Source organism: Macrobrachium rosenbergii, chromosome 3 (assembly GCF_040412425.1).
Source record: "Macrobrachium rosenbergii isolate ZJJX-2024 chromosome 3, ASM4041242v1, whole genome shotgun sequence".
Classification (NCBI taxonomy): Eukaryota; Metazoa; Arthropoda; class Malacostraca; order Decapoda; family Palaemonidae; genus Macrobrachium; species Macrobrachium rosenbergii.
Window position 1 is genome coordinate 33,481,198 of NC_089743.1, and position 16,582 is coordinate 33,497,779.

Sequence of the window (16,582 nt, forward strand, 5' to 3'; positions counted from 1 at the left end):
GCAGTTGTGAGTTGTTTTGGTTCCATGTTCATTATATATAGTAATAATGGAGAGGTCACACACAACCTTTACATCAGGTTTCATTTCCTTCAAGTAGTTCTGAACTTTTTTTTTATTGAAATTACTGTTCACACTGTCTGTGGGTTTTGTATTTAGTGCTATATATGTATTTTCATCACTTGAAAGATTAGTCATTTTTTCTGTATAACATTTTAAAATTACTGGTGCACCAGATTTGTCAGATTTTGTCATGTTTACTATTACTGTAGAATTTTTCAAATCATTGATAGCTACCAAAAAAGTTGATGTCAACTTCAATATTCATTAGATAAAGGAGGCTCATTTTTACTAGTTTCCTATTGCTTGGATTTGATGTTTTCTTGATAACCATAAGATGTGCAGTTTTTGGAACTGTTTTCAATACTGGTAGTAACACAGATATTTTTTCTTTAGGTTATGCTTCTGTTACGCAAACAGATTGGTCAAGGGTGTATTTTATGCTATTCTACTTGGTGATGATGGTGGTCATGTCAGTCGTGGTAGCATTCATTCTTGAGGCCTTTACATTTAGAATGGAATACAACCAAACTGTAAAACAGGACCAAGGTAAAGGTAAGCATTGGTTTTGTTTTGTTACCAGCATTTTATCTTTGTATGACCCTTTTCTGAGTCAGGAAGGTTTGAAACTGACCAACGGGTTGATTTCATTCAGCTTTTGGTTGTGTAGGCTTCAAGGACAGACTTACTCGGGACACTACAAGATAACATACACTCTGTAATGATTTCATTCTTCAATTTCAGAGGAGAATACTATAAACATCAGTGTCTTCCTGAACAGAGATGAACTTCGACGTATTTATAGCAGTGCAACTGATACTAGAACTTTGCAGCAGTATGCAGCTGTTTTAGAGAGAGAGGTATGTTGGGAAAAATACTTTCTAATCTTTTTTCCAAACCTGATTCCTTTTTTTTTATTTATGATTGCTTTGCGTAACTTTTATCTACCATTGTAATTGTTTATCTAGTACCTTATGTGCTAAACTCATTTGTATACAGCACTAACTGATGCATTTATATATTGTTATGTGTGAGGAACTATAGGGTATACAGGTAAGGTGGTCATGACCATGGTAGGTAGCACTTTAAAAAAATATGTAAAATATAAATATAATTTAAGTACCTTGAAAGATTACAGTACGCCTCCACCAGTGTCTCCAGCCTTCCAGAAAAAAATTGATACTCTGGGTGGTGGTGATTTTACCATATTTAGGTAGTGAATTGATCTTGAGGGCAATTGTACTTTATCCCAGGAATTTTGTTAAAAGTTGCAGTCTGTTGGTTTGTAGATTTAGGAATATGTTTTATCCATCAGATAAGCCTTATATACTGTTAAACCATATGTATTGTTTGTTGAACCAGTGTGTTGAGCACTTATAACTGATGAATAGTTACCAAGTAATAGATCTGTGATTTTTAAAGAGTAGAATGGTTGTTCTTTCGTTCTTAAATATTTTCTGGTCTTTATCACCAAAAAGTGTTAAAGCTCTGGCAAACCAAAGTACAATTTGATTATCATAGAAAATGGAAAATGCTTATACCTGAGTATTTTAATAGTTTTATCACAAAAAGTGCATTTAGTCATGAAAATTATATGAAAATACAGTAAGTGAATATTTCAGTGAGAAATACTGCAAATGGGCAAATTTTCTGTGAATAATGGGTAGATACGTTCCACAGAGAAATCTGTGAATATTGAGATCGCGAATGCGGGGTGTTTACTGTATATTGATTTGGGTAAACATCCAATGATATATTATTTACCTTAATCTATTGGAAGGCATCAGACTGCTGTACTCCAGCTCAGTTCTTAAAGGAATTTGCATATAGTATACCTACTTTTTTGCTTAATTGATTAGGCATTCATTTACCTTTTGCCATGGAAAAAGCAGTGTTTCGGACCATCCCAAAGAATGGTGACCAAAAGATACTACTTCCATTTGCTGTTGTATTGCTTTCACTAATACTGAAAATTTATTTTGCTTCCTCAAGTATGTTGAATCCAACACTTGGCTTTTAGATCACCATTATGTCTTTTGCAAGGTGAGATCCTCAGGTGACTTTATTATGCTATAGAAATCTTAGTGTTTCTAAATAGGATATATAAAACATGAAAATTCAAATACTTGCAGGGTGCAAGAACGTGGCTGGGGTTGCTGGATGGCAAAAATATATGAAGACCAGGAACAGTTACATAAATATTAGGAAAAAATTTGGTCTTGGAAATTTTGAGTTTTGCATGCTTAGAATTAGACTCCTTGTCAGAGTTTTGTATATTTTATAGATTTTTACTTTCACATTCTGCACATGCTCTGAAATTTGTGTGGTTAGATGAGTTTCCTCATTGGATTATTCTTAGGGGAGCTTGTAAGATTTGGCTCCAGCCAAAAGTGATTGTTGTCTGATTATGTATTGACAATGAAGAATTTACAGAAAGTATATGGATGAAAGATATACATGAAAGACTTCAGGAAAACCATCTGTCACTTAAACTTTGCCTCATCACACACTTAAGGAAACCAATCTACCTCTTAAACTTTGCTTCAACACATGAGAGAAAAGAGGAAAGAAGTTATCAAATATAAAACTATATTGTGGTGTTTTGTTCACTACTGCTATGTTATTTTGAGACAGGTGAGAGAAAGAGATAAACATACGCAAGTAGGTACGTGTTGCCATATTTTTTTCTTTCTCTGATTTGCTGTACTGTACTTCATTACAAGTTTAGTTGACTCTATGATTACCATACATATTATAACAGTGCACAAGAGAATATTTTATCACTTTTCATGTTTCATCTCTAATCATCATAAAAATATTTAAAGTCTGAATTTCATATGTAAGCAACACAAAGCCATACTCTCCTCCCCAGCTAGTTTAACCATGCCTTTCAAGTCTCGTCCCCAGCTATTGTGCTGAGACTTAAACTGTAAACACCAGTATATATATATATATATATATCTCTCTCTCTCTCTCTCTCTCTCTCTCTCTCTCTCTCTCTCTCTCTCTCTCTCTCTCTCTCTCTCTCTCTCTCTCAAATATGAATTACTGTATCAAATTTTTATATACAAAATTAAAAAAAATAATTCCATTAATACGAGTTTCTTTTAGCAAATAAAAAATTATTTTCGTAATTCTTTCAGTAGTAGACTCAATCAGCTGATTCTCAGAATGTAAACATTACAAATGTTGGGACGATCAGTTTTTTATACACATTACGTGATAACAGATCAATATACAGTGAACCCCCCGTATTCGCGGGGGATGCGTCCCACACCCCCCTGCGAATAGGTCAAATCTGCGAATGCTTAAAACCCCTCTAAAAACACTTAGAACTGCCCATTTTGATAGCTTAAACCAAGAAAAACCCTGTAAAAATGCTTATACCCGAGTATTTTAATAGTTTTCTCACAAAAAGTGCATTTATTCATGAAAATTATATGAAAATACAGTAATTAGTGAATATTTCTCATTGAAAAATACCGCGAATGGGCGAATTTTCTGTGAAAAATGGCTAGATATGTTCCACAGAGAAACCCGCGAATGCATGAGTCCGCGAACCATGAGAATGCGAATACGGGGGTTTACTGTAATAATATAGTACAAATGGGTTCTGTAAGTGAAATAACATTTTATTGATATTTTGCTACATTTATATTAATATTAATATTTGGAAACTAGTAAATCATTTTAACATGTACATACACAAGAGAATATTTTATCACTGTTGATTGCATTTATAATTTGGTAATTTTTATGCATATTTAAATATTTAGGTACTGTACAGTATTTAACTCAACTCGTGAATTCCCAATAATTCCCCTATCTGAAAAAAGAAAATGGGGACAGCTTCAATACTGTATGAGAGAAAATGGCTGTGCTTGAATGTAGGGGGGACATGAGTTTAGTTTTCATACTTAGCTATAAGCCATATATTTTTAAGGGTAATATTGTAAGATGACTGAAATTATATTAACCCTTAAACGCCTAGCCTCTATTTACAAAAACGTCTCCCGTATGCCGGCGGCGTTCGGGAGTTAGCACCGAAGCGGAAAAAAAGTTTTTTTCAAAAAATCAGAGCACGCTTAGTTTTTAAGATTAAGAGTTCATTTTTGGCTCCTTTTTTTATCATTGCCTGAAGTTTAGTATGCAACCATCAGAAATGAATAAAAATATCATTATCATACATAAATATTGAAATATATGACAGTGCAAAAAAAAAATTTCATATATAATTTTATACAAATCGCGCTGTGAGCAAAACAGTTAAAGCTAACGGGTTATTTTTTTTCTTTGTATTGTACACTAAATTGCGATGATTTTGGTATATAACAAATTGTAAAACGATCAAAGCAACACAGAAAAAATATTATCACAAAATGATGCATGAATTCATAACGTGCGGACGTAAAAAAATGTTTTTTTAAAAATTCACCATAAATCGAAATATTGTGCTAGAGACTTCCCGTTTGTTGAAAAATGAAGCTAATTGATTGAATATTACTAGACTGTAAGTGTTTTAGCTTACAATTGCAGTTTTCGACCATTTCGGTCGAGTTAAAGTTGACCGAAAGTAGAATTTTTTCTATTTATCGTGATTTATATGAAAATATTTCAAAACTGATAAAAGCTACAACCATGAGTTATTTTCTGTTGTATTGTACATGAAATTGCGCACATTTTCATATATAAAACTTTATGTAACGACTAATATAAAATGGTGCAAACATTACAACAACGTGACGAAAGAATTTCTAAGATGTTCGGCAGAGTTACCGTCGCGGACGTAAGGAAAATGTTTTTTTCAAAAATTCACCATAAATCGAAATATTGTGCTAGAGACTTCTAATTTATTGCAAAATGAAGGTAAATGATTGATTATTACTAGAATGTAAGAGTTTTAGCTTACAATTGCGTTTTTCGACCATTTCGGATAAGTTAAAGTTGACCGAAGGTTGAAATTTTGGCAGTTATCTTGATTTATGTGAAAATATTTCAAAACTGATAAAAGCTACAACCATGAGCTATTTTCTGTTGTATTCTACATGAAATTGCGCACATTTTCATATATAAAAGTTTATGTAATGACTAATGTAAAACGATGCAAACATTACGACAACGTGATGAAAGAATTTCTGAGATGTTCGGCGAGTTACGTGCAAGAGACGTAAGGAAAATTTTTTTTTTTTTAGAAATTCACCATAAATCGAAATGTTGTGCTAGAGACTTCCAGTTTGTTGCAAAATGAAGGTACATGATTGAATATTACTAGAATGTAAGCGTTTTAGCTTATAATTGCGTTTTTACCATTTCGGTCGAGTTAAAGTTGACCGAAGGTTGAAATTTTGGCAGTTATTGTGATTTATATGAAAATATTTCAAAACTGATAAAAGCTACAACCATGAGTTATTTTCTGTTGTATTCTACATGAAAATGCGCACATTTCCATATATAAAACTTTATGTAACGACTAATATAAAATGGTGCAAACATTACAACAACGTGACGAAAGAATTTCTGGCACTGACGTAAGGAAAAAGTTTTTTTTCAAAAATTCACCATAAATCGAAATATTGTGCTAGAGACTTCCAATTTGTTGCAAAATGAAGGTAAATGATTGAATATTACTAGAATGTAAGAGTTTTAGCTTACAATTGCGTTTTTTTACCATTTCGGTCGAGTCAAAGTTGACCGAAGGTTGAAATTTTGGCAGTTATCGTGGTTTATATGAAAATATTTCCTAACTGATAAAAGCTACAACCATGGGTTGTATGTTGCTGTATTTTACATGAAATTGCACACATTTTCATATATAAAACTTTATGTAACGGCTAATATAAAACAGTGCAAAACTTACAACAAAATGGTGAAAGAATTTCTGAAATTTTCGGCCGAGTTACCGCACGGGCGTAAGGAAAAAGTTTTTTTCAAAAATTCACCATGAATCGAAATACTGTGCTAGAGACTTCCAATTTGTTGCAAAATGAAGGTAAATGATTGAATATTACTAGAATGTAAGAGTTTTAGCTTACAATTGCGTTTTTCGACCATTTCGGTTGAGTCTAAGTTGACCGAAGGTTGAAATTTGTTGTAGTCGATGTACGGTACGTCCACTCGGCACCCAACAGACAATTTTAGTCGACGTATGATACATCCAGTCAGCGTTTAAGGGTTAAAGGGTTGTAGGATGATAGTTTAAGGTATATTTGGTGTTTGAACTATTAAAATAGGCAGTTATAAGCATTTTTAGAGGGGGCTCTGGTGTTTGAACTATTAAAATAGCCAGTTATAAGCATTTTTAGCGGGGGATACTAACTTAATGAGGGTGGTTGTGGTCCCTAACCCCCGCGATTTCAGGGGACATATTGTATACAAAGTAGAGGCATTACAATACACACAGTCTAGATACATGAGATAAAATTATAAAAAATTATAATTGGCAATGTCCACACAGTTGCTGAGGTAGTAGTAAAATAGTAATTATAATAATGGTAGTGACAGTACTAATATTGAGAATAATAGTAAAAATATTAAAAATAACAGTTTAAAAACAGATTGCATACAATTAATTTCCAGTTAGGGACCTTATGTGGTTACAGAAGTCAGGTCCAGAGTGCAAAATATGGAAAGTGACTAAAGCAAATCTCAATAATAATAGTATTGATAATGGTAATAAAATTAGTAATTATATTAGTAAACATAGTAATAGAATCAAAACAACAACAACAATAAAAACAAAAAAAATTTTAATAAATTGCAAAAATAGAGTAAGTACACAGTAACTCAGGCCACCCCGGTGTGCAGGAAGATAATGCCATTTATGGAACAGACACCTCATTGTCCGATCTTTCCTACATTTCAGATCATCTTCTTGTCTCACTGTGTAGGATGCATCATATAAGCTGTAATTGGGTAATCAGCTGCTGTTTCTTAGTTGGGTAATCAGACTCTGACATTGTTTGCCTAACAGTGGAAGAGCAGCTCATGGCCTTTGTGTCTCAGTGACAGAAGGCAAACTTCTTTGCAATCATGCTGCCAGTTGCACATAGTTTTCAATGCTTCTGTTCTACGTCTGCCATATCTTTTAGGTCATCCATGATAACGTGGCCCAAATACGGAAATACATGCAGAAATTCCAGACAATGATTTCTGAGGAAAATTTGTGGTTCTGTAATATGCTTAAGTGATCTTGGGAGCGGAGAAATGTACTGGGTCTTGGTTTTGCTATGTACAATATCAAATTCCTCAGCATATCTGCGGCAAGTGTCGATAATTCGCTGGAGACCTTGCACTGATGGGGAAATTAGAACCATATCCTTGGCATTAGTTAGTTAGTTAGTTATAAATGATTTGTTTAACCAGACCTCTGAACTCTTTTTAGGGTTCTTCTCGGGCTGGAAATATCCTTGGTGTAACGAAGGTTGTTTGTTGTTGGTTTGTTGATAGAGCATCCGATTAGAAGTGAGTTCAGTTTGACATTCATGGCATCTGTGTACATATTAAACAGGTATGGAGAGAGAATGCCCCCTTGTTGGAGCCCAGTTAGGGAGCCAAAGTTGTACAACAATATGTTACCCCATTTGACGCAGAACTGCTGTGAAGAGAACCAGCAATATAAAATGCCTATTAAATATAGAGGTGCGCCTCATTTGTGCAGCCTCAGGAAGAGCTACAGGTAATTTACTCTGTCAAATGCTTTTCTCACATCTACAAAACATAGGAATACAGGAGATGCTGATGATAGGTAATAGATCAGCAGTTCTTTCAGGATGTAGATGCAGGTGTTGGTTGAGTGGTTTGCTTTAAATCTGAACTTGTTGTCTGTGGTGTGTAGAAAGGGGAGAAGTCTCACTAGAAGAACCAACTCAAGTATTTTTAACACAATTGTAGTATAATTGCAATTGGGCAATAATTGCCAGGGTGAGCTGCATCCTTTAGGTTGTTTTTGATTAATGGTATTAATTGAACTAAGAGTAGGGAGTCTGGGAGAAACTGGTGAATTATGCACTCATTGAATAGAGCAGTTTGCAAGATGTAGATTATCGGGTGGCAGAATTTGAAAGCTTCTGCAGGAAGACCATTGCAGCAGAGCGATTTATTATTGGGTAAGTTGTTTATGGCATCTCTGATGTTACCTGGTGTAATATGATTGGCGAAATGAAATTGAATGTTATCAGTAAGGAGGTTATCAGCTTCCCTTCGGGAGTCTTGATCATTTATACAATTCAGGGTAACACTGAAGTGATCACCTCACATTCTTGCGATAGCCTTGTCGCTGACGACTTCTCCTACTCTCTGTGATAGCTTCTTAGTTTTGGGATTTAGTGATTGAATGTCATTCCAAAGAAGAGAGTAATTGCCCAATTCTAATTTTCTAGACATTGCATCTGCTCTTAGTCATTTTTCATTTAGTCTGCAATGTTTAAGAGCAAGTTTAAACTGCACTCTCACCTGTCTCGTTAGTCATGCAAAGTGTCCTTCCCTCAGGCTACCATTTTGCCTCCATAGTAAAAACATTTCCTGTGAGGATGCATACAGATCTTTAACCATGTCATTCCAGCCAGGTGTGTTATGAGCGTTGCCTTGATGAAATCTAAAGGTATCCCTGCCAGAGGCAAGCATAGCAGATATTATATTTGAATAGAATTAAATTCCCAGTTCACAGCAGGTAGGCGACCAGTTAGGGGTTCACAGTAGGGAGGGATGGGGTATTGAATGACACCTGTAAGGGGATGTGATTGTAGCCTGTTACAAGATCATAGTGAACGTTGTAGGTCACAATTGATTCATGAAGGTGTGGAGATGTGATGCAGAGGTCCCAGGAGGTTGTAATTGCGCCCATTCTATTTTGTACATAGGTATAGGAAGAAGGTGCGGGGGGGGGAGTGGCATGACATCGCTAATTGAGAGAGCATGAATTTGATGGGAGTAAGTAAGTTCGTCATAAAATTGTTTTGTGGGATGAGAATGAAGGTCCCCAATTATACAAATAGGATCAGCAATAGTGTAACTCACCTAGGATCATGCCACTAACTGAAAATTGCCGCTAACCGAAAATTGGTGATAATAGTGCCGAAAACCCTGCTTAACGGCTCCATTAACTGGATATCAGCACCATTAACTGGAGATTTGGATATTGGGGCTGAAATCCCCACTTACATCGCTGTTGACTGGAGATCAGCATTGAAATCCCCACTTAACGGCGCTGTTAACCTGAGATCGGTGCCAAAAACTTGGGTAACGACGTTACTAGCCAAGCGCCGTAACACCAAAACGCAGTTAAATGATGCTGCTGGTAAGCGGCGATTGCTTACTTTCCCAGGGCATGTAAACATTAACCATTAGGATCTTAGAGTTGGTCCTGGATTAGGTTATATCTTGAGACTTTATATTAGGACCTATGTTCTCGCCTTTAAGAACATCAAGATGACGAAATAGGCAGGCAGTCCTGTAAGCCACTTTGTTTAATTTTGCATGGGAGGTCGTGGAAGAAATGAGGGTCAGAGCCCATGACAAGCTTGACACACTGCGATGGTGCCTAGCTTCGCCAGTGAGCGCAAATTGTGAATCACAACGTGACATCTCTTCTCAGGTTTCCAGTGGGGTGTCCGTTGAGGTGATTCATGCTTGTTGGGGTTCAGTGTAGCGGGCAAACAAGAGGTTCTTTTAATTTTTCTACTGGCTTGTGACTGCCAGCTGTCAATCCCATCACAATCATTATCATCATCATCCACTACAGGCAGTTGGGGGGAGGAGAGACAGAGTCGGAGGACTCACGAGGGCTGGTGTTCTTGACTGAGGATCTATTTTCCACCGGAAGCACTGGGGAGGGAGGGAGGGGAGGTTGGGAGTCCATCAGTCCCCTCCGATAGGTCAATGGGTGATGGAGAGAGGGCGTTTCCTACTTGGGAGGGCATTGGTTACCTCAACTTCACATTACAACCCCAATTCTGTTGTGTTGTGGGGTGGTGAGGAAACAATAGATGCCCAATTCAAAGGAGTGTAGTGGCTTGCTGTAAGACTGTCGAATGATTTCTGAACTCCTTTGATCACATTCCATATCAATGAAAGACTATTTGTTTCCCCAATTTTACGGCCATCAAATGATTCCTGTAGTCCCCGGATGGCATCCCAGATCCATGAAAGATTGTTATTTGTTTGGGCACATCCATTAAACCCACCTACTTTATGGCCAGGTCACATGCAATAACTAAAACATTTTGAACCAGTTATTTTAAATGACTAATCCATGAAGGAAATTTGTCAGAGAATTCAGCTGTTTGTTTATCCAAGTACTGTTTATAAGTGGTAGTTTATTAGATGTTATTTTTGTTCATATAAACAAACCATTGAAGTTAGACCTATGATAGTAGTAACTTAATAACTCAGAGATCTAGTTATGATGAAAAAATATAAATGGAAGTTATACATAATGGCTATTTCATCCTCTTAATGCTCTATTTGTTAAGAGCTTACCTTCATACTTATGTTATGATTATAATACTGTATTAGATAGTTGTGTAGCTTCAAAGGAATTTCACTGTATTCATCTACCACTCAGTAGTTTTATTTCATTGACTCAGGTTTTTCAGTAATATGGCCTTGTTAAACTCCCCATTTTCTTGGCTATACAGTATCACACTGATTATTTTCATTGTATGCTTTTTCTTTCATGTAGGGTATGGTTCAGTATGTAGGCACAAGAAGGAGAACAAGAGATGTCTTGCAAAGGCGTATGTATCAGGAAGAAATAAAAAAGTGGCTTGAGTCAGATGACCAAGAAAGCCAAGCTAACCCAGCAGAGGTTGTACCAGAGTTAAATTCATCCCATGAGAGTCCTCCAATCAATTTTAGTGCTTTGGGCTCATCTGAAGTACTTCCTCAACAGACACCACCCTCCAACTTTGGATCCCTTAATATCAATGGGTCAGTAAGCAGCATTCAAGAAGAAACGTGATGTTTATGAGGTTGTGTGTAATGTATCTGTCTTGTACATATTGTTGTGAGATTTATAGTAGAATTTTATCATAAAGTTGTTGGATGGTTTTGAACCAGTGTACAGAGATAAAACAGATTTCAATTACTTTTAGACCCCTAATTTATATCGAGTCTCACTATAAATAATGACTGTATAGAAGTTTGTTCTCATTTGTTATTATCCACTTGTGTGAAATAATTTTTTTAAAAGTGAAAATTTTGAGTTGTGGGGAATTACATGGTATACTTAAAAAATGTCAATTTAAAGTTTTTTTGGGGGGTAAACTACTTAAATTGCAGCAGATTGGGTAGGTTGTATTTATTACAGTAGTTTATATCAGTATGTTTTAAGTAAAGACCTCTATTGCTTATTTGATTGGTAATAATTATTAGTAGTACCAGTATTGTTTCACTTTACAATACTTTCTATCATTAAGGTTTAGATTTACATAATTAAAATCTCATAATTTTCAGTTGTTTTTAAGATCTGAATAGCAATTGTTTTGTGTACAGAAACCTAGAGCGCTGCTTAATGGCATTTAGTAGGCTATTACTAATTGCATGTTTGTCACTTGAGGTTGTGAAAGAAATTGACAGTATTATATTTTATCAGAGGTAGAAAGAAAATAGCTTGAGTTCATATAACTTTTAATAGTACAGGTTATGCCAAATAGTATTTGTAGCCTGAGTTTTAAGAATTTAGGCTTTTGATGACATTACAGCTTTATAGTAATATCTTTGATTTTGTTGCCTAGGTTGCAGGTGCAGTAATTGTTATACATGTAACAGGAATTTTTATTTACATTGAAGGTTCTTCTAGTGTTTGAAATTATTCAAGATGAGTTTTTTTGCAGGCATCCATGTTTTGTTTATGGATTACATTAGATGAAAAATACCTTTAAGTAAAACGGTACAAGTACTGTTCAATGGAAAACCCTCTATGAAGGATTCTTGTACCTCAAGTATCACAACTCTGAGAGAGGAAAGTAACCTTTATATTCATTTATAGAGAATTTTTGGTTGGGTTGTACAGATACTGTATCAGGGGGAAACACATCTTGATTGGTGCATGAATTTTGTGACGTGATTGTAACTTATGATTTTAGGGATCTTGTGATATAAGGTTATATAACTCTTCATATGAGTTTGGGATGATAATTATTGATATGAAAAATTTAACAGTTCCTCATGATGCTTACAGTTTTTTGCACAGATTAAATTTCAGACCCCAATTTTGTATTTCAATATATAAGTGTAAATTGCTAAAAAGACTGAACAGTTGATCTCATGCCAACAAATCTTTGGTAGGTACTGTTGAGGCTTGAGTAATAATTTCACTTCCCAGACGCAAGAGAAAGTCCTTGCCAGTGTTTTATCATCAGGATGGTATTTTTGTTTGACTCAATTGTGCCTTAAGGTTGTAATTTATTAAAGACTTTTTCATTTTTTTTTTTAAAAGATGATGAGCAAACCACTGGTTGCATTAAAAGAAAGTAATTTTATTGTGCTACATCATCAGCCGTAATAAATAATTGCATGGTATAGTGAAATGTTTTTTTAATAGTGTGGTGTTTCAGTTAATAGAAATATGGAAGAAGTCTGCATGATTTAAAATGTGTATTGGATAGATGAAGTCAGTCTGTTGGTTCAGAGTAATGGCATACAGTTAAACCAGTTAGTCTGAAATTTTAAACTGGTGAAGGCTTTGTCATTTTATTTATAAAGGTGAGAATCATTTGGTCACCAGTACAATGATAACCTTTAATATTTTATTACTATTGAGTGGGATGTCTCTTTTGTCTTCTTGGTTTTTATTCCTTAGCAATCCAAAACTTCCTTGAAAACTCTTCCTTTTCAGTAAACATATTGCCAGTTGCTCAATTTTTACTCAGGTGCTGTATTAAATTTGTAGTTCATGAGTTCACATGCAAATATACTTACAATGTACTATTATATCCTTTGTGAGTAAGTAACAAGACTGTTCTTTCAGTATGACCAAAAAAATTCATTAATAGGAGAGAACTTTATAATATTTTCAGAGAAGTAGGCTCAGGCAGTTTGTAGTATGCAGTCTTTGTTGTTGCCTTTAATACAGCAATACATTGCTTTATTCATAAAACCATACAGGTTATGTTGAATGCTGAAGAAGGCACCTTGAATGTTTTGTTAAATAGTACAGCTTTGTGTGGGTTTATTTTTGTTATAAGAGGTTAGTGGTGGGAATGACATTTCAATCAAAATGAATTGTATAAATGAGTGATGTACAGTTATTCTATCTAATTTTTGTTGCTGCTGTTCATGAATTTGTTGGAATACAGCTAGTAAGCAATTTGTATATCACATAAAAAATATGAAAAAAAAAATTTCTAGTACATATGTGTAAATCATTCCTGCATCTTGACAGGAGATATAATGGAACTTGAATGGGAGGTCAATTAATTATTTAAATGTGAAGAAAACACTGAATATTCCAAGAAAGTGAGGAATATCACAAATGAGGTTATGGCCCCACTTAACCTTATCACTAGAAAATCTGTTGATAATTCTTGCATTTTCATGATTAATAGGTTCTTAATAACGTATTACTATTTAGAATATGGTAAATAAAACAAATTTATACTTGACACATTATCTCATACTTTGTCAAATGCAAGACAAGGTTTACATCAGTGGCAGTAGTTGTTATGTGGTGGGTTAATGTATAAATCAGTGTAGGGGTTGCTTATTTATCTAGTAAATCATCTTTGATTTACTGAATTTAAAAGTTTTTAATAATTACGCAGATTAATAATGGGCTTGGATTTTTGTACTTTTCACCCTGCTTTTAAAAATACTCAGATAGTTAATGTAAGTTTGATATTATCTTAGGCCCAAATTATTAGTTGGGATATACTGTGAAATTTAACCAATGTATTATTTTCTTTCATGCCATTTTACCAAATACTGGTTTCCCTTATGTGGTTGTACCAAATACTGATTTCTCTAATGCAGTGTTATGAAGTACATGATTTGTTAGATGAATATGCTTTAAACTGCAACAGCAAACTCTATGTGGTTACTTTTGATCACTTTTGGGTCCCATTTTTACTTAAAGCCTGTTTAGTGGAACACCATTGAAAAAAATTTTCTTCTCTTGAAAAGCAGCTGTTAATAATTAATACTTGTTCATATTGAAGTATACCTGTTGTGTTGTTTTCCTTCAAAAGCTAAACTTAAGCTGGAACTCTTCTATGAGGGTACTTTGGTATTAGTGATTTGTGATTTTTCAGATTTTTATGTAAAAGCAAAGTGTTAATTGCTGTACTATTAGTAATTACCAGTTTCCTTATATTCTCAGATCACCCAGGCTCTCTTGCCATATAAAACCAGGTATCTCTTTAAACTTTTTCATAAAAATTTTTGGGATACAAGTAGCATATCTGTAGAATGTCCACAGTCATAACATTTTTCATTCATACTATTTGCTCTTCCCACTTTACTATCCAATTTCAAGTACTTCATGTTCCAATCTGGAATTTTTAAGAGCAGATCCTTCAGGTAGAACTGTAGGAGTCTATTGTAGTTTTTAATTTGATCAAAGTACTGTACTTCATCATTTATTTTATAAACTGTATAATGTAGTTTCCTTGCTTCATAACTGAGCCAAAAAAATTTTAAAAAATTGAATTCATTTGGTTAAAGTTGGAGCGCAGAATGGAAGTGATGGTAACTGAAGTGTGCCAGCATGTAGTGACTTGGCCATAGTAAAGGTTGCTGTCATAATGTAGGTAGCAAAAATAATCACCACTCTTGAATTCCCCTTGACAGTAGTTACTGGCTTTCTTTCAGGGAGAGCATGCTTTTTAAACTTGGAGCTTGCTAGAACTTGATTCCAAAGTTCAAACCATAATGGGAATAGAAGCAACTCCAGTTTTGTTAAAGTTTGGCTAATATGTCGAGTGATATCCGAAGTTGTAAACAGCCCCACCCGCATTGCCATGTACCTTTTAATATGTCGAGTGATATCCGAAGTTCTAAACAGCCCCACCTGCATTGCCATGTACCTTTTAAATTTCATCCCTTCTCTTTGATCTTTTCACTTAGCCTTGTAATTTCTTAACTTTATGTGCAGTTAATTAACAAACTAATCATTCGGGTGATCACAAGTTAAATGTTACTAAGTAGTATAGCAATATTTGAAGTCAATTAAAATTCAGTGGTTTGCTTGAATTAATAATAAATAAGGATAACATAGTCTTCCTGTTAAGAGATATTGATTCCAGTACATAATTACAGGTAAAATGTATTGAAATAGAAATTGTAGGGTATTTTCCAGGAAGTATTATTTAATGGCATAAATTTTTCTGGTAAAATGTTAATTTTTGTTTTGCAAATCATCAGAAAACTAGCTTTATTTTGATGGCCTTTTATGACGCTTAGTTGTCTTGGTAAGCCAATAGTAGTTTATTGTCACAATATTAAGTATTATAATTTCTGATATTGTATGATGAATTGTGGAATTTAGTTTCATTAATGATTAAAAGTGGAGTGCTTCAACGAACGTCATTAGAGTTTTTTGACTGATCAGCTGTTTCCAGAAGTATCAATGTCTTGGATACTCACATCATAGTCATAATCACGATCATTTTGGTTAGAGTTATAGTCGTAGCTACTCTTTAAATAAAAAGAAATAGTGTGTGATTTTTAACATTTTTCTTTGTATGAAAAGTTGAGGATAGTCTCAGTATCTGAATGCATTTTCTGACAGTTGCCATGTTTATTATTAGGGAAACTTCATTCCAGATCAATAAAGTATCGTGCATGTACAGTTAACTTTTTACAGAACATTTATATTTATAAAATTGTTATTTTATTATCCTGCTATTTATTTTAAAAGATGGCTGAATGTGTTATCTTTGCTTACACTCTGGGAAATATATAAAGGATCTGTGAGGTGCAAACAAAATTTTACAAAAATACTTTACTTTTAAAAATTGTACAGATATATACACACTATCCTTCTTTTAAACACCAGTTACACACACTATATTTCCATTATTGACAAATTGGCTACAATTTCATTAAGTTGAAACAAATTTTTGAAACCTGTATTTTCCTAGGTATACAAACAGAACCTTTTGTATAGGGAGTACCCTTCAGTGCAGGCTGAAATGCTGTTGAATCTTAGTACACAAGGTAGTCCCTTCCACTATCCCCATTTTCTCTTTCTCCATTCAATTTTTCCTTCAGCCACAATGAACACAAAATCAGGTGGCTGAGATGGGTATAATCTGTATGAAAGGCTCTGGTTTGTATATAAAGAAAAATAAAAGATGTCTTAATAATTTGTTATTTGTTCCTATGGGGATACAACCATTTGCCTTTTATGTGGAAACTTACTGTAGTTGGAGGGAAGTCCCAAAAGGTGCAAAAGGGCTTCTACCATGAAAAGATCAATCTTTTGGCTGCCTGTGCATGCAAGCATGCAAACAAGCAAGCAAGGAATGAAAGACCACAACCACCACCAACTGCCCTGTTATCAAGAGACCAGGGAGTAAGATCCCGCGTC

General features: G+C 34.5%; 1 protein-coding gene across 5 annotated transcripts in view; it reads left to right on the forward strand.

Annotated features, from left to right (window-relative positions):
* Nucleotides 1-15,875, forward strand: part of LOC136854168 (two pore channel protein 1-like) — a 449,951-nt gene extending 434,076 nt beyond the window's left edge. For all 5 annotated transcript variants that reach the window (XM_067130485.1, XM_067130449.1, XM_067130460.1 and 2 more), the window contains 3 exons: nt 454-612; nt 802-917; nt 10,736-15,875. In XM_067130485.1, the coding sequence (XP_066986586.1) occupies nt 454-612; nt 802-917; nt 10,736-11,014 (554 nt within the window). In that variant the 3' untranslated portion in view covers nt 11,015-15,875. The remainder of the gene's footprint in view (nt 1-453; nt 613-801; nt 918-10,735) is intronic.
* Nucleotides 15,876-16,582: the final 707 nt, after the last annotated feature.